At 35.1% G+C, this 19496-nt stretch overlaps 1 protein-coding gene across 1 annotated transcript in view; it reads left to right on the top strand.

Annotated features, from left to right (window-relative positions):
- CDH12 (cadherin 12) overlaps positions 1–19267 on the top strand; it is a 415721-nt gene extending 396454 nt beyond the window's left edge. The window contains exons 9-12 of the mRNA XM_068535175.1: positions 7595–7716; positions 11315–11432; positions 15306–15557; positions 18453–19267. Of these exons, the coding sequence (XP_068391276.1) occupies positions 7595–7716; positions 11315–11432; positions 15306–15557; positions 18453–18952 (992 nt within the window). The 3' untranslated portion in view covers positions 18953–19267. The remainder of the gene's footprint in view (positions 1–7594; positions 7717–11314; positions 11433–15305; positions 15558–18452) is intronic.
- Positions 19268–19496: the final 229 nt, after the last annotated feature.

Genomic DNA, 19496 nt, shown 5'->3' with positions numbered 1-19496 from the left:
ATAATCGTTAACACCACTATAGTCATGGACTTAATTTAGAAATGATACCATTTTTCTCACTATTACATGATGTGTAAATACAATAGAATCCAAGTTTGCTGTTATAGTTTATATTTTATTTTAAACTTTCAGCTGCTTATGGGAACATTACCATAATCAAACTATTTAGGAGTAGTTTAAACCAGTAAAATTGCTCTATCAAAATCACATACAAAACAATGTCAGGCGCTTTTTTTTTCCTTAATTAGTATCTGATTTTTCTCCAGAAATTAAAACCACTTGATGAGCTTCTCACCTAATGGTTGAAATTTGGATAAAAATTATATTTTAGATATGTACAGAAAATTTTAGTATCACATATCAAAATTGGAATTCAAAAAGAAGAAATATTTTTACATTGAAAATGTTATTTTATTGACATCATGGACTATATTGTATTTCATCTATTTGTATAGGGATCCTCTCAGGTGTGAACTTCTTAGTATCAGGGACTTTATCTTATACCTCTTTGATGCCTGTGGTTTATTATACTCTCTGGAACACACAGATATGTACATAGTTAATGAATAAATTGTGAGTAGCTTGATAGGCATCCCATCCTGCTGATTTGGGCCTTGGAGTTCCTGGTAAGTTGCTTCTTCTCAGCCTCTGTGCTCACCCGGAATATGTGAGGTATGATGTAGCTGGAATGGACTGGATGCTGGAACAGGCTTAATGAAGTCCAGAGGGAAGACCTGTCAGCCCTTCCGCTAAGGCACCAGCACCCCAGGCAGTGGGCCTGTGTGCAGGGGAGCAGGATGCCGAAGACCCACGCGGCCTCTGGCTTGACCACACCTTGTCCATGCAGATGCCACCGGCAACGCCCCGGCTGTCCTGCTCCCTCTCAAGGTCCAGGCTTTGAAGTGGGGTCAGGAGCTCCCAGGCAGGGACTGACTTGGGCTGAGACTCCTGGGAGATCTCCATCTGCCGATGATGGGGAAAGGGACTTCCAGAAACTGCCAGCAACCTCCTTGGACTTGCTAGTCAGTCCCCCCAGGCCAGGCTCCGTGTCCCAGAAGACCCCAACCCAGTCCCAACCCACAGCCACAGAGGGCAGGTAGGTGGGCTCAGAGGCCCTGTGAGTCAGGACAGGGTGACATGTGGTTCCAAAGGGCGGTGACGCCATTCCAGGAGGCCTGGGGACTGTGGGAGCTGATAGCTGCATCAGTCTCCTTGGAAGTAGAAGCCTTGCTGGAAGTGCAGACCTGGAAGCAAGTGGGAGCTCCACCCCCAGCAACAGGCCCCTGGGGCAAAGTTCCTGCGTGGCCCCTGGCAATGAATGCTGTTCCCGGCACAACGGCCGATGTGCCCCGCGGAACCCATCGCAGCTGCAGCCCCATGGTTGGAATCCTTCTTTCCTTTTACTATATATTTTAATATTTCTTATCACCAGGGATTAGTTGTCTATTGCTGCATAACAAATTACAGTGGAGTTTCTTTGGGTCAGGAATTCTTTTTTTTCCTTTTTTAATAAATTTATTTATTTTATTTTTATTTATTTCTGGCTGCGTTGGGTCTTTGTTGCTGCGTGCGGGCTTTCTCTAGTTGTGGCGAGCGGGGGTTACCCTTCGTTGTGGTGCACAGGCTTCTCATTGTAGTGGCTTCTCTTGTTGCGGAGCACGGGCTCTAGGGCACGCGGGATTCAGTAGTTGTGGCTCACGGGCTTAGTTGCTCCGCAGCATGTGAGATCTTCCCGGACCCAGTCTGGAACCCATGTCCCCTGCGTTGGCAGGCGGATTCTTAACTACTGCGCCACCAGGGAAGCCCTGGGTCAGGAATCCTAAAAGGATTCATCTTAATATCTGCCCCAGGAAGTCTGGAAGACTTGACAGCTGGGGGCTGGAATCTTCGGAAAGCTCTTGTACTTCAGAAACCCAAAGGCACTGAAACCTTTTGCTTTCTGCAGCTAACTAAACTCCAGGTAAGGAGTGATGTCAGTCTTCTTTTCTTATCAATGAAGCATAATATAATTGAGGTTCAGTCATGTTGTTGTAGCACGTGTCACTGTTTTGTTCCTTTTTACTGTTGAAGAATTTTATTGTATGGATATGCCACGGTTTATCTATTCACCAAAAGATAGACATTTGAATTGTTCCTAGTTTGGGACTATACGCATAATATTTCCATGCACATATGCAGACAGGCTTTTTGTGGACATTCATTTCATTCTCTTGGGGAGAGACCTAGGAGTGGAGTTGTTGGCTTATAAGTTCACGTTTAAGGTTTAAAGAAAATTCCAATGTATTTTCCAAAAGGACTATACAACTTTGTATTTCTGACAGTGATCCTTTCCATCAGCAATCCATTTTATTTCTCTCACCTATGATTTGTGAATTTCAGTGTATAAGTCCTACCTTTATTTTGCTAAATTTATTCCTAAATATTCTATTATCTTTGATTCCATTGTGAATTGAATTTTTCTCAGTTCTGTGTCAGTTTCTTCTTTGCTAGTATATTAGGTATAAAATGGCCATTTTTTATATTGCTCTCTTATCCCACAGCCTTAATATACTTGATTTGATCTATAAGTGTTTTGTGGATTCTTTAGGGTTTCCTACCTACAGGGTCTGGTCATTTTTTGATAAAAATACGTTTTCTTTTCCATCTGAATACTTTTTAAATTTTTATTTTTATTTGTTTGCACTGGATAAACCTTTAAGTGCAATGGTCAATATGTGGTCAGAGCAGACATTCTTGCCATGTGCTCAATATTAAAGAGAAAATATTTAGTCTTTCACCGTTGAGTATGATACTGGCTATGGTTTTCTTATAGATGGACTATGTCAGGTTGAAGATGTTGCCTTCTATTCATTATTTGTTGAGAATTTTTAATAAAATCATGAATGGATAAATTTTGTCAAATGCTAATGCTGAGTCTATTGAGATGGCTATGTGATTTTTTTGTTCTTTCTTCTGTTAATATGATATATCACATTGACTATTATTAGATGTTAAACTAACCTTTCATCCATAGGATAAATGCTATTTGGTCATTATACGTTAGTTTTCTAATAAGCTTCTGGCATCAACTTGCTAATATTTTGTTAAGGAATTTTTGTACCTATTTTCATGAGTGATATTAGTCCATGCTTTGGTTTTTTTCTGATGTTTTAAATTGACTTTTGGTATTAAGAAACAACAAATAAGCTGGTGTTTTCTCCTCTATTTTCTCTATTTTCTGAGAGGGTTTGCAAAGAATTGATATTATGTGGTCTATAAGTAGTTGATAGACTTTCTCAGTGAAGCCATGAGGGCATGACTTTTTCTTGGTGGGGAGATTTTTAATTACAGCTTAATTTTTTCCACTTGTTTTAGGTCTATTAAGATTTTCTCTTTAATTTTGCAGTCAGTTATGACAATTTATGTCTTCCTAGGAATCTGTCCAGTTCATCTATGTTAACTAAAATTTTGACATAAATTTATAATATTATTTTATAATATGTATTTCACTTATGGTATTTCACTGCTCCTTTGTTATTGATTTTCATAATTTTGCCTTAATCTTTTTTATTTTCTTAGTTTAAGCCATACTTTAAAATACTACTAATAAGGCAGTTCTAACTCAAATTGACTCAAAAAGTTATGGGATTTGATTGAGATATCACCAAGGATAAAGAAAGAAGATCTAACAAAACATTCTTGAAGCCATGAGGGACAAAAATAGAATTAGTTATCGATAATTTTATCTGAGCCCAAAACTATTAATAAGCTAGTTATGCAATATAAGCAACATGGGTCAGTGATAATTGGAGTTTAAATGGCTTGACTACTAAGAACACAGCAATTAATTGTGTAAGATTTTAGTTATTTAATATTTACAAAGTTCATAATTGAATTTACTTTCTAAGTATTCAGTGATAACTAGTTTCTAATTTGGCAAAGATTCGGATAATAATGCTCATGCCAAATCAAGTTTAAACAAATTTCATCATTGCTGTTTCAAAGATTAGATGAGTCAGAAAGGAAATAAGTCATTACTTTTTCACATCATTTAATGAATTATAAATGAAAACATATATATATATATATATATATATATATATATTACTTTAATAAATATATTACTTTGGGAAAAGATCAATTCTTACCTGAGTATAGTAGTTCTCAAACAGAAATGTTACTATGTACCCAGACAGATTTACAAATATAAGGTGACATTTTTAAACATTTAACTATAAGAAGTTTTACAAATATGCAGTAGAAGGGAGAATTATATAATGAAACCCATAAACCCATCACTCATTTTTGACAGTATGAATAGCTTGTCTTTGTTGTTATTATAGTTTTTCCTCTATTCTTGTTTGGGCATTTATTTTGTAATTTCCACAGTGATGACTAGTGACATTTAAAATTCAGTATTTCTACAAATCCTACAGTGCACAGGAAAATCTCACACAACAAAATATTTGTCTTAGCTAAAATACCAAAAGCACACCTTTGAGAAACACTTTTAATAATAAGATGTTACAATACTGATCATATTTTGAGCCATAGTACTCATTGGGACAGATGTTCAAATCTATATTGCAGATTTATATTTAAAACTACCAAAAGGGAATTTTTCATGGGTAAAAATAAGCTTGAATTAATAACTTATTTATACATTATAAAATTAAATCTGTACTATAAACATAATTGTGAGAGAAGTCTTGCCCCATCCTCACACTAACTTAAAATAAAACTATAATCCTGAGGGGAAAAAAACCACTTTCTTCTTCATATGTCCTTGGGACTTGTAAATTATGTACCAAGTAAAATAGGAAGTAGTGGCTGATTTGTACATTGTACAGAAGTTGAATAGGTTAATATATAATAGAGTTTAAGAGCATGGACTTGAAACTAGAACACTTGGATTCAAAACCCATCTTACCACTTTTAACTTGGAATTTTTGGAAGAGTTACATTCCCCCTCCGTTCTTCAGAGTTCCATATACAATAAGGGATAATATAAATTTATTTATTTATTTTTGGCTGTGTTGGGTCTTCGTTTCTGTGCGAGGGCTTCCTCTAGTTGCGGCGAGCGGGGGCCACTCTTCATCGCGGTGCGCGGGGGCCTCTCACTATCGCGGCCTCTGTTGTTGCGGAGCACAGGCTCCAGACGCGCAGGCTCAGTGGTTGTGGCTCACGGACCCAGTTGCTCCGCGGCATATGGGATCTTCCCAGACCAGGGCTCGGACCCGTGTCCCCTGCATTGGCAGGCAGAGTCTCAACCACTGTGCTACCAGGGAAGCCCCCCTACAATAAGGGATAATAATGGTCTCTATATTAGAGTTGCCTGTGAAACCTAAATGAGCTTACTTGTGAAATGTGTCTTAGAATATGGGTACATTGTAAGTATTATGAAGTATTAGGCATTGATTTTGCTGTAGTTTTTGATAATTTACAGTTTGTTTAGGAAAGTGAAACTAATTTAACCAAACTGTTGATTTTATCTGTATTTTATGATATATGAATACTTAATAACAATAACAGAAGATGAGCTAGATCATCTCCACAAATGACAGTTGGTGATAAGAGTAATGATAATTTACCAAAACTAATCTAACATTCTGTAGAACACTCATTTAATACAACAAACTTAAAAACTTATGAATTAACACCTATTAATACCACGAGCTGAAGAAAGATTAAATAACTTGTAAAAACTGAACCAGACCTTTTCTACCAGATAAGATAATGCCATGTAACCAATATTAATTTTTGAATAAATAGATATTTTTTGCATCCTTCTCCAAGATTACCAATACACCTTCTATAAACACAACCCATATTACAAAATATACCATTTCTCTTCCCTTTATGTTATCTGTGCCTGCACTGGTACACAATGTTGGATTTCACTGTGTCATATATGAATATGTGAACATTTCTTAAGCTACGGCTGACGGTGCTTTTTTTTTTTTTTTAGATAAATTTTAGCACAGCAGAATATTGTAGGCTTGTCAGAATCAGTCATGTGGTGAGATTTGTATGCATTCTTTAAAAGCATCCAGATAGAGATCTATAAGAATACTAACATTATGAATCTTCAGTGGCACTGCAGATGAAGAATCTAACACAATAACCAATCATTTAAAAAGGTCTGGTGGAGGGGCTTCCCTGGTGGCGCAGTGGTTGAGAATCCGCCTGCCAATGCAGGGGACACGGGTGCGAGCCCTGGTCTGGGAAGATCCCACATGCCGCGGAACAACTGGGCCCGTGAGCCACAACCACTGAGCCTGCGCATCTGGAGCCTGTGCTCCGCAACAAGAGAGGCCGCGATAGTGAGAGGCCCGCGCACCGCGATGAAGAGTGACCCCCGCTCGCCGCAACTAGAGAAAGCCCTCGCGCAGAAACGAAGACCCAACACAGCCATAAATAAATAAATAAATTTATAAAAAAAAAAAAAAAAAGGTCTGGTGGAATGAACATAATATTTGGATTTCCATAGTCCTGGGTTTGAATATTAACTCCCCATCCCTCTAGATGTGTGACTTTGGACAAGATCCTTCGACAATTGGGGGCACTTTATCCATCTGTAAAACTTCATTAGGTAAAATAAATAAGTTGAAAGATGTGCATTATGTTATGCCTTATTAGTTTAATTATTTCTGGTTTTCTTCAGCAAATGACAGAGAGGCCGGTAATATATCACAAGCTGGGGCTAAAAATTGTGATGGAATTTTGGCAGAGATAATTCTTCAAACTAATTTTTTTGGTACTTCAAGAAGGAAAGGCTGTTTATTCTTTCCTTTCTTATCACCAGCAAGTAATTTCAGGGTGCGTCATAGTTTTCCACAATCTCTCTCTTATTTCTACTTCCTTAAATTTATTTTAATTTTCGTCTATGCAAAGCAGTCTCTCCTTCATTCTTGGAGTTTATCATCCTTTTTTGGAGGAATCATTTTGAGAGAGTTATTTAAATATGTAGATGATACTACCCAATAAAGTTATAGACACAACATAGAAAAACATATGTTTTATCCAGTGAAAAATATCACTATTAGTGAAGATTGATCCTGTGAACTAACGCTGGTATGATGGCTACACTTGTGATGAAATACCAGCTAAATGTTTGACCTTAACTTTGGTGTTGATTTTCAGGGATAAATACTGGTATAGTGCACTGCTGGTGCTCTGACAGCATGACATTGATAGCGCCAGTATTCATCTCTTTTTATTATAATTTAAAAAAAAATGTTTTTACTGGAGTATATTTGATTAACAATGTTGTGTTAGTTTCAGGTGTACAGCAAAGTGATTCAGTTATACATATACATGTATCTATTCTTTTTCAAATTTTTTTACCATTTAGATTATTACAGAATATTGAGCAGAGGTCCCTGTGCTATACAGTAGGTCCTTGTTGGTTATCTGTTTTAAATATAGCAGTGTCTGCATATAAATCCACCTTTTTATCATTTATATTTGGCACAATGCCTCAGCTTCCCATAAAGGAAAGGTCCTTTGGATTCCATATGAATGCTGATTTTTTAAAATGTTAATGCTATTTACTATAAGAGCAATAACTGATCAGATTTTGTAATCATCTTTTCTCCTTTTATATTTTTAACAGGTAACCCATTATTAACCAGCAGAGTCAACATATTAATTAACGTCCTAGATGTCAATGAATTTCCTCCAGAAATATCTGTGCCATATGAGACAGCTGTGTGTGAAAATGCCAAACCAGGACAGGTATCTTATCAATATTGTTAATTAAGAGTGTATAAACACCCACTATATGCATGTGTTTTAGGTTATATGACCTTGCATGAATATACACACATGGATCTTATGTCTTCATAAAAGAAACCATAAAAGATAGTAAATTCTTTTGAATTAATGGTATGTTTTGGATGTGGAGTTAATACCACAGAGGATAAAGTGATGATGGCTAGTGAATATTCTTTGTATAACTAAAAGTTCTAGGATTGCAGATTCTGCTGTTTTCCATTTGTATACTGTGGAATTTCTGAAGAACTTGTGACTCTAAATCCAGGAAGCAAGCAACTTTAGACTACATTCTTCTATAGTATTTCTTGCTTTGCTCACATGCTTTTATGAAAGGGTGCATAACAATTCTTAAGCCCTTGAAAAATGGAAAGCTTTCTCTGGTGGCCTTGAGTAGAGCATCTGGGTTATTCAAGATATCTGAATTACATTTTCTTATTACGTATTGCTCTGGAGGGAGGTTCTGGTGGGGAGAGGATATGAGGAAGGACCATATAGTTGATGAAAGTTGTCGCCAAAATCCTAGAGTTTATGTGGACCATGGTGGGTAGCTAGCTTTTTTCTACACTATTATAAATGAATGAGTGAATATATAATATGATATGATATAATATAATGTAATATAACATAATATAATATAATAGGAACCAGTCATGAGCAAATGGTAAGAGTGTGATATGAAACAAGAATATAATTAATCCAAAATTGTATACCTAGGTTCCAAAAGAAAAATACATCAGTATGCTTTGCTTTGCTGTCTATTTCAATTACCTTTAAATAGCATAACTACTCATTTAAGTAAATTTGAAGTTTTAATTCTTACTTGAAGAAATATCTCAATATTTAAAACGGTATCTTTATTGAAAAAGGTCCTTTTTTAACATCTAGTATTTGTTTCAATTTGAATGTTTTCTACTGCTTCATAGAATATTTGTCCCATAGTTCTAATCCTGTGATGTTCACTAGCCTTATAGGTATTAAATTAATATTAAATACAAGTTAAAGTAAATGTTCTCATTCACACACGCCCCATTTCAAGTGCTCAGTAGCTGTATGAGACGAGTGGCTACCATTTTTATTAGTTTAGATCTACAGTATTTCCATCAGTACAGGAACTTCTAGTGGACCGTGCTGCTTTATTACTGCTTTTGATAATTTGGGGAAAGTATTAACTTTATTACAGTATGACTTAGTCATATTTTCCCAAGTGATAAATTTGGATCGTTAATTTTCAATAGACACAGAAATAAATTTTTTTAAAGTTTTAATACTTTATCACTTTAAATGCATCCAAAATTTACATGGGGTGAACCTAGTGCCTGATTTATTGTCTGAAATAGTAGATGCTGCATAAATGTCTACATAAATAAATAACCTGAATTGGTTGTTTGCAGAGTTATAAGAGGTTTACCAAAATTCTACAACTTAGCTATTCTCCACTTTTCAGAGCCTTCTACTGCCACCCCAAAAATCCAATCCTTTATTTTTAGGTAATTTAGGAACATTAATTATTTCACAGCAATCAGAATTTTGTAATGCACTAAGTGAAAGCCTTTTGGAAATAGAACTCTATTTAATGCTTCTATGTTTTTCCAGTAAATTAAAGAGTTTAAAAAGTTGGGAATAGTAGAAGTTATTAGAGATAACTTGATTTTCTTATATTTAGACAAAGTGGTAAGGAATCTGTGTGGACATTGGAAGCTCTTTTTTTCTAATAAATACCTGTGGGGTATTCTGTGTCCTATTGGGCCACATTTCCATACAAAACATAACCCTGAAATGTCTGAAATGTAGTATATGAGCATTTTCTGCTTTTGACCCCAGCCATCCTGACCCTTGTCTAGAAACTATGCATAGGAACTATCTATCTCTTCTGGACTATAATTGAATATGCATGCATGTATATATGTACGTATGCCTTATTAGCTATGTATCTATGTGTCTATCTATATTCAAAAGAAGTAAGAGAAAAGAAAGATGATGCTATATAAATCAATAGTGATTTACATGATGAACCAATGAAGTAAGGGAGTTGTTTTACTTAGGGCAATAACTCTCAAGTGTCAATTACAGATAAGTACCAGTTTATACCAAAAATTTCATCTCCGTATGCTGTTTTAAAGGATGTTTCTCCATTGTAAAGTTAAGTTCTTGATAAGTTTTGATGTTAATTTAGTAAATAATTGTGCTAGTTGATAGCAAAGGCAAAACAAAACAGAACTTCACAAATTAATCCCCACATAATTTAAAGAAATTTTATGGGTGAGATATAGTAATCTGAGCACATGTGAAGGAAAGTTGAAGTTTTACAGGGTCTGTATGGTAATTATTTGACTAAATTGCCATATTTAGCCTTCGGTGTTGAATCCATGACAATTCTAAAGGCTAAATAGATCCTGTGTGACTGATTTACACTAAAATAGGGAACTGAATTTCTCATTAGAGGACCCATTGTCAAAATACAAAGTACTAGTACTGCACTAGACACTAGAAGCCCCAGTGTATACATTTGTGAGTTCCTGTGTGTTTCTGTGTGTGCCTATGAGCACACACAGCTATATGGGAAGGTAGATCATAGTCATAAGACTGGGTTTCAACCATGGAATAAAAACAAAAAGGGATAAATAACTGACATGTTTAATGGCATCAATCTAAGAGCACAGGATGCAGGCTTTGCCCACTGGGAGCAGGATGTCATACTTGAAATCTAAGGTCTTCCTCTGGCACATTCAAACTTAGTCTAAGAGTGTGGTCACCTGAGCAGCACACTGCTTTTATCCTCTTTGGCACACACTTCCTGAAATTCTTCCTGATGCAAAACCATTGGATATGTTAATAAATACCTCAAAGCCATTCTGATTTGCTTACGTATATAGTGAATTATCAGTTTCATAGTTTGGCTCTTGGAAGTTAACCTCCAAATTCTTCAGGGCATCTCATTGAAGTATCAGAATTTTAACTACTTAGATTACACACTTATGGGAACAATTTAGGAAAAATTTTGAAACAAGATTGGTCATACTTACTTCTTAAGAAAAAATATTCTATGAAAACACAATTTGTATCTTATCCACTGGGGGAAAAGAAACATAACAACAAAAACAGATCTACATCCTGTGTATCTCTTTCTCATCATTTTACTTAGTTATGAAAATAAAACTCATTCTCACAAACATAAAGATACTAAAATTTTGCTTTGCAAGGACTTTTAAATAATCAGGTTAGAAAGCATTTATTTCATGTAATTTAAAATGCAAGCAAGTACATTTTAATTTTATTTTGCTTATTAGTGAGAATTTTCAATGTCATTAACCTTTTTAGTTATGTAGATATCGATTTGGAAGTAGCCCATACCCTATACTTGTACCTGCCATTATTAACTGTAAATATTTAGCTATTTGTTTATAAAAATATTTGTAAATAATTGGCCTACTGATATGAATTCGAAAAATGTCATTTCTGTTTACTTGCATGTTTCATTAAAAAAACTTATTAGCCTGGTGTGTAGAGTTCCCTTTGAAACTGATGACTGATTTCAAGTCTCATCTCAACTTTGTTTCAGATAATTCAGATAGTCAGCGCTGCAGACCGAGATCTTTCACCTGCTGGGCAGCAATTCTCCTTTAAATTATCACCTGAAGCTGCCATCAAACCAAATTTTACAGTTCGGGACTTCAGAAGTAAGTTTAACCACATAAAAATTTACCCTTTATCATGCAACTTTGTAAAAGGACACAAATGTAGAAATCCATGCTCTTCCTAAAAGAACTCAAGCTCATAAAAATATAGAAATCCATATATAAGAAATACAAAATTTTATGGCTAGCAGTAAGCTAAATGTTAACCTATATAGACTATATCTAATGAGGCAAATTACTTCCATTTATTATGTGGACATTCCCTTAATGAGTCAAACAAACAATAGGCTATCTGGGAAATTGAATACTTTTCATGTTTTAAATATATCATTTGTTCTACATGCACTGCTTGTACATACAAGTAACTGTTTTTTTGAATAACACATGGTATGGCGCAGGTCAAGAATACAGGCTTTGTAATGAGAATGATATAGGTTTTCACTCCCACTGCATTACTACCTAATGGCAGATTATCGATATATTAAATTATACTAAAGAATTTCAACCTCATAGTTAAAATAAATTAACCTCATGGTTTATTTATTAAATAAAATAGTGTATGCAAATCCTTTAACACAATGCCTAAAACCTATTACCTTTAAGGTAATTTTAGCTACCACCTCTGCCATCATAACTACACTTACATTTCTACCACCACTGCTACTACCATTACTATCACTAATACTAATATTATCACATCTGCTGCTACTACAATCTACAAAAATATAAAGGACACTGGATTAGATATAATAAGGCTAAGTACTGATCAGTTGCTCTGACTTTATTTGTCCTGTGACTTTGGATATTTTATCTCTTCTAAGTTTCTGTAGACATAATATAGGGAATAAAAACTCCTGAGTTCATAATATTGGGTAGAAAAAAGCTAATTCTTGCTAGATTCTATGCTTATGGAACAAATGAACAAGTGATAAGATGGATGATATAATGATGGTGATGATTGATAGGAATCAAAGGATGCTTTGAGAAAGTTAAAGTTAGTTTTCTTCAAATACTTGGGGGAAGGAAATTAGAGTCACAGAAGGAAATTCAGTAAGATTTACGCCATCTAATAATGTAATGTGAGGAATGGCTGGGAATGAAACAAGGTCCCAATTATGAAAGGCCTAATAGGTAGGGATACCACATGTTTTATCATGAAAACTGGAGTATGTTTGAGAATAGCAGTGGACAGTGTTTGTAATTTTAATTAGAGCAGCACACCTAGAATAGGGCTGTCCAAGTCAAACTGGACCATACGGTCAACCTGTCTACAAGTCATTTAAAGAGTGTATAACTTAAATCCAATGACCTGAGAAGTCTTTGAAAGGTTTACACAAGAGTTTAACATATTCAGATTGGCACTTTAGCAAATCAGTCTGGATGCAGTGTGGAAAAGACAATAGAAGGATACAAGACTACTTCTGATACTATTGTAGAAAATGGATGAGAGAATCTTGGATTAGGATAATCCAATGGATTAAGGTAATGGCTGTGAGGACAGAGGTGAGTGGTTGGAGATAGAATACATAGAGCTTCATTCTAGATCTCCTAGATTCCGTATGTAAATATGATGAAGAAGAAGACTAATAAGACTTCTAGATCATTGGCTTGGGTAACTAAGTAGATGGTCACATCATTCAGGAATGAAAGTATTGACTATTTTCCACCATTTTATCTTTGCTGGAGAATCTATATATGATTAATCATAATAATATGAATCAGATCATCTTGCCTCAAAGTATAGTATTTTGTCATGATCTGAACATGTATTTGCCACTCATGCCATTTACCATAGCCCCTGTTTTATCTTGATATATTTTAAGTGTAATTTTAAGTTTTTTTGTTTAAATGGATAGACACTTTTTTTCACCTTTTTTTTTTCTTGTGAGAACATTTAAGTTCTATTCTCTTAGCAAATTTCAATTATACTGTGCAGTGTTATCAATTACAGTCACCATGCTATATGTCAGATCCTCAGACTTTATTCATCTTATAGCTGATAGTTTGTACCCTTTTATCAACCTCTCCCTATTTCTCCCACCCCCAGGCCCTGGCAACCATTCTTCTACTTTCTATTTCTATGAGTTCTGCTTTTTTTTTTTTTCTTACATTCCGCATATAAGTGTTACCATGCAGTATTTGTCTTTGTCTGGTCTATTTCACTAGCATAATACCCTCCAGCTTCATCCATGTAGTCACAAATGGCAGGGTTTCCTTCTTTCTTATGGCTGAATAATATTCCATTGTGTGTATATACAATATATATCGCATTTTCTTTATCTGTCAATCGATGGAAACCATTTTACGGGTGATAATGAGGTTTAATATGTCTTTTTTCTTCCCACCATGGACAGCATAATGAATTCTATATGGTCACATATCAATAATAATACTGGGTTGAAAATAAATCTTTAAAAAAGGGGAGACTGCCTTTTGACATAACATGTTCAAGAATATCAAACCCTTAGCTCCCTAAGTGCAAATACACCGGAGTCTCTGACTTCCTATTTCTATTAATCACTTTCACCCAGGTTTCAGGCTTTAATCCTTGACTGTTCCTTTCCCCAGACTCAAGTATACAACCATCAATGGCTGAAGATTTCAATATTGATTCAACTAGTCCCCATTTTTCTATTCCTACCGTCAACACAAGTGCCTAACACCACTGACTCTTAGTGGGAATATTATAATAGACATTTGGCAGGTTTATATTTTGTTTCTCAATTTAAAAATATCCTCTGTGTAATGACAAATTGATATTCCCCTGCCAAATTCTATCTTATCACATAAACTTTTCTCAGTTTTGTGCTTCCTACTGAAATGGGTATAGAGAAGGTGCTTAATTTTTCATTGTTGAAATTAGAATCTACAAATAGAATGAATGGAATATTACTGATATAGTAACATTTTTCTGACATACTTGTATTTTAATGAGTACTATATCTTTCTAAAATTATTTTACCTGATTCCAAAGTGGGTATCATGTATGGCTACAGTGGACTAAATATTAGTACATTTCTAAAAAACAGCAAAATGTTTCTGGGAGTGACTTCAATAGACTAAAAAAATGAAATAGTGTTATGAATAAAACAAAAATTCCACTTTTCTGTACAGAAATAAAAGAAGTAAAGAACAAGTGCATGCAAAATAACACTTTCAATAAAAATATTAGTTGTACTAATATAAGATTTTAAATTCTTATCGCCTTGGATTATTCCAAGTAAATGTTGTATCATTCATTGTATCAAAATTAAAATGAAGTACTTTTGTGATTATATTAAAGTGATGATTATTATAATTCATGATATTTAAATATTTTAATGAATCGATGTTTTTCACACATTTTATTTTCCTTTCCATGTTTCTTATGATGTTTTGCAAAAGTGAAAAAAACATATATATATATTCACACATATACATATATATGTATTATAGATATGGATTAGGGAAAAATCAAAAATCAAGCTTTATCTGAAATATTATATTGATATTTGTCAATTTTAAAGAACAGGTTCTTAGGTAAGATGTTATACTGACTCATCCTTTGTAATCTTGGCTCTTCTAATCATGTAAGAAAACATCCGCTGAAGTATTTTTTCTCTTTGAGATTTTGATGTCATAAAAAATAGTCTGTCAACACAACATACTCTTGTCTTGTAAACAATTTTCTATTCTTTCTGAATAGAAAATTTAATTCGTACACCAGACAAGATTAATGTTTCTTCTTTTCCTAAGGATTGTTTTGAATACATTTGATTACATTTTGGCAGCTTTCATAATGATAAAAGAAAGAATTAAAATATGGATGTATTTTGCTGACTCAAGAAGAGCTTCCTACTGTTTAACAGATACCAACTTGAAGATCTGAAGTGATGCTCATGGTAACCATCTTATCATAAATGTCATGTTTTGTAGACAACACAGCTGGCATTGAAACCCGAAGAAATGGATACAGCCGCAGGCAGCAAGAGTTGTATTTCCTCCCTGTTGTAATAGAAGACAGCAGTTATCCTGTCCAGAGCAGCACAAACACAATGACTATTCGAGTTTGTAGATGTGACTCTGATGGTACCATCCTGTCTTGTAACGTGGAAGCAATTTTTCTTCCTGTAGGACTTAGCACCGGGGCTTTGATTGCAATCCTACTGTGCATTGTAATACTCTTAGGTTGGTTTCAATATTAATCACATATTCTCCCTCTCTCTCTCCCCCTCCCTTCTTTGTGTATCTCACTCCTCATTTTAGCATGTAAATCAGTTTTTCTTCATTGAGATGCTACATTTGGATAGAAGGAAGACTATCTATACTGAATTATATAATTATTATTAAAGTTAATTATATTATGAGTGTTAATTTTCTATTTTATTCCACATGGAAATATACCAATAGAAATAAATCAATAACATCATCAAAAATATAAAAGTATGTTCAAGCCCTAGGGAATTTTCAAGTAATAACAGTTTGTGGCACTTGCTGCGATGAACTTTTTTATGACAAATATCTCATTTGCAGCAACGGTTTTAAATTCATTTTTTACATCCTAGCAATTATTGCTGCCTAATAAAGTGTTGTATAACCTTTAAAATTATACTAGATGAACAGTAGTTGTCAAGTACCAGTTTGATAAAGAAATAAAGAAAAGAGAAAGAACAGGAAAGAAGTAGAAGGTAAAAGCACCTCCAAATTTTTTTTCCTGTCTAAAGTGCTGGCCAGACACAATTCTTATTCCACTTTTCTCAGATCTCCTCACATCAAAAACTCTAACCATTCCCACAAGAACAGAACAGAACACAGTGAAATATCAAGAAGTGCAGCAAAGGGAAAGGATTGAAGTAAATGTATTCTGTAACATCTCCGTGAGAATGAAAACCTACTTTAGGGGCTTCCCTCTTCCATCAGCTCTGTTCAGCTGACTGTATTTCATTTATTCATTCGCTGCCAGATTCACAAAAGCCAAGACAGATTTTCTATTTTTCTAAGCATTCCTTTAAATTAAAATTGCAACAGAAGTACAGTTGGGCACTGTGGGATCAGCTTATATATTCATGTTTATTATTTAACCAAAATATTCTGACAAATGCACATACCTACCTTTATCTCTAGGATAGAAAATAGAATTTTAAAAACTTACTAGGGTGTAAAGCATGGTACAAGGCATTATATACTAATTTGTGAAGAACATTCTCTGAGTCAGAAGCTCATTTTGGTTTGGAGGGTAGAGTTCTGGTCCAATTTGCATGATGCAGATATTAATTCCACGCAAATAACCTTGATGTGTAGAACAAAGTATTCTTTATGTCCTTAAAATTTAGAATTATAAATTATATCTGACATCTGTTTGTGCTGATGATATAAACCCCTTTAAAAGGGAAGATGCAAAATTGTGTTCTCACACCTGAAGTTGAGCAAGATCAATTAGGTGTTTAACTTCGAAACTAGCGTTTCTTTTTTATACTCTTGGGGGCTGTCTGAGTCCCAGAGTATTTCCGTATCCACCTAGCATGATTTGGCATATTCTGGATGCTGGTCTTTGTCCTCTTTGGCCCTCTTACAGTGTAACAATTCATGTTGCTTAGGTTAGCATTATCACATACTGTCATCTGCCACTCATTCATCCAAACATTTACCAAGTGTCCACCCTGCTCCTAGTTGTGGATTGCTAGTACACAGCTGCGAATGTTGACACTCTTAGTCTTGCCATGGGGTCTGCTTAAAAATCCATCTATTCTTTGATCTCCTTAGCCAATCTCATACCCCTTTAGATATTCCAGTAGATTCTTAGCCATTTTAATGTCTTTTTTAGGGTGAGAGGTAGCATGAGAATCTTGTGGTGCTTGGGAACTTCTATTTGACCCTCAAGCACATCTAACTAGTCTCTTTCTCAGCCATAGATACTCTAAAGCCATTTTATACATATGCAGGGTTTCTCTGTGAGGTTTACAGTCTCTCACACACTCTCTGGGTGAACAAACAATAGTGCTTTTAGTTCTGAGATTTGCCTAAAGCCTGGAAGGAGTGCAGAGTGCTAAACATCTCTGCAAGGCCCATTGTACAGAAGCTCTACCTATATCTCCTCTGTCTTCCTCCTTAATTTTGGAAGAAGAGGGAATAAATGGGCTTTTATCATCATGCAGTCTCCTACTTTCTAATCCTATGACAAGAGTCTTTCTTCCAGACTCTGTTATGGTAAATCAAACACTTTGGCTTTCAATCTATTGCCACCACTATGGAGGAGAGGGGGGGAGTATTATGCCGGGCAAAGTTGAGCACTGACTTCATGGTGTGAATCTGTGCTTATTTACTCCCAGAAAAAAATAAACAGTGTTGATGTAATGATGGCTGTGAGTTAATGGGGAACAAAGAGATATTCAATAATGAGGGTGTATAAATTAACTATTTCAAAATATTATCTTGCTTCAAGAAGGTAACCTGAATACTAGACTTTTGGTTTGGAAAATATCTCAATATGGTAGGACACAGAAATTTAAATAATTTGTGGTCTTAGCTGACATAATTTGAAAAGCTAAGGCCCTTATATTCTATATTCTCTCTCTTTCTTGTTTATTGCATTTAAAAGTGTCACGTAATTTGTGTTTATTTCATTATAAATACAGTAATGTTAACAACTGAGAAATATAGGTATGAATAATATCTAAGTGTTAGCTATGGGCAAACAATATTCAAGTTTTATTACTTCAATACTATACAGTTCTCTGTATGATTGGAACAACCATTCTTTTCTTTCTTTTTAAATTTTGTAACGCACACTTTTTACATGACACTGAGATATTTAAATACAATGCATGTTAAATATAAGGCTACAATTGTTTGATTTTTGTGAATAATTTTGCTATGGTTTCATATTAGCTACAATTTCAAAATGAAGTTGAATTTAAACAATGAAAAAAAGTCAACATAGATATGATCCTTATAGATTACAGTATGTTTACTTTGAAAATAATAGGGTACCATTAAAAACACTCAGCCAGCCCTGATCAATTTTATTTTTTATGGAGAGATGGGCTGACATGTTCTCATATTGCAATTTTTGTCTTGTTCTAGCCATAGTTGTGCTGTATGTAGCTCTGCGAAGGCAGAAGAAGAAAGACACCCTGATGACCTCTAAAGAAGACATCAGAGACAATGTTATCCATTATGATGATGAAGGAGGTGGGGAGGAGGACACCCAGGCTTTCGACATTGGTGCTCTGAGAAACCCAAAAGTGATTGAAGATAACAAAATTCGCAGGGATATAAAACCAGACTCTCTCTGTTTGCCTCGTCAGAGACCACCAGTGGAAGATAACGCAGACATAAGGGATTTCATTAATCAAAGGCTACAGGAAAATGATGTGGACCCCACCGCCCCACCATACGATTCATTGGCGACATATGCCTATGAAGGCGATGGATCAGTAGCCGACTCTCTTAGTTCCATAGAGTCTCTGACCATGGAAGCGGACCAGGACTACACCTATCTAACGGACTGGGGACCGCACTTTAAAGTCTTGGCAGACATGTTTGGTGAAGAAGAGAGTTATAACACTGATAAAGTCACTTAGGGGAGAAGCAAAGGCTAAAACACAACCAACAAAAGAAATTTAAGGGAAAGGAACATAAATAGAAATCACACTTCTACACACACACCACACACACACCACACACACAAACACACATACCGGGCTTTCTAGGACAAGATTCCTTTGATTATTTGCTTTCTAGCAAGTTGCTATATTTATCATATTGTCAGTTTGGGTTTATTCTGCCAACACAAGGTAATTCCTAAAATGTGTACTTGCTTGGTTTTGTTCTGTTATTTTGGAAACACACTGAGACAAGCTCAGGCCTATTAAATACAATTTACTGACGTGACAACCTAGAACGAAGATAGCTATGTGGCATCACGGTGGAAGAGTGTTAGATTTTTCTTAATTCCACTAAAGTGCCTATTGAAACTCTTATCATTTAAAGTCGTGTAGAGTACACTCTGCTGTGATGGCTTTGCGGGATTCAGACACAGAGGACATAAAACAAAGACACTGTCTTTATGTCAAGGAGCAATAGCAACACGCAGACTTCTCATTCCTTTTAAGGAAAAAAGAAGAA

The sequence above is a fragment of the Eschrichtius robustus genome, chromosome 2, assembly GCF_028021215.1.
Source record: "Eschrichtius robustus isolate mEscRob2 chromosome 2, mEscRob2.pri, whole genome shotgun sequence".
NCBI classification, from domain to species: Eukaryota; Metazoa; Chordata; class Mammalia; order Artiodactyla; family Eschrichtiidae; genus Eschrichtius; species Eschrichtius robustus.
Note: the sequence above shows the minus strand (reverse complement) of the source record. Positions and strands in the feature narration are given on the sequence as shown.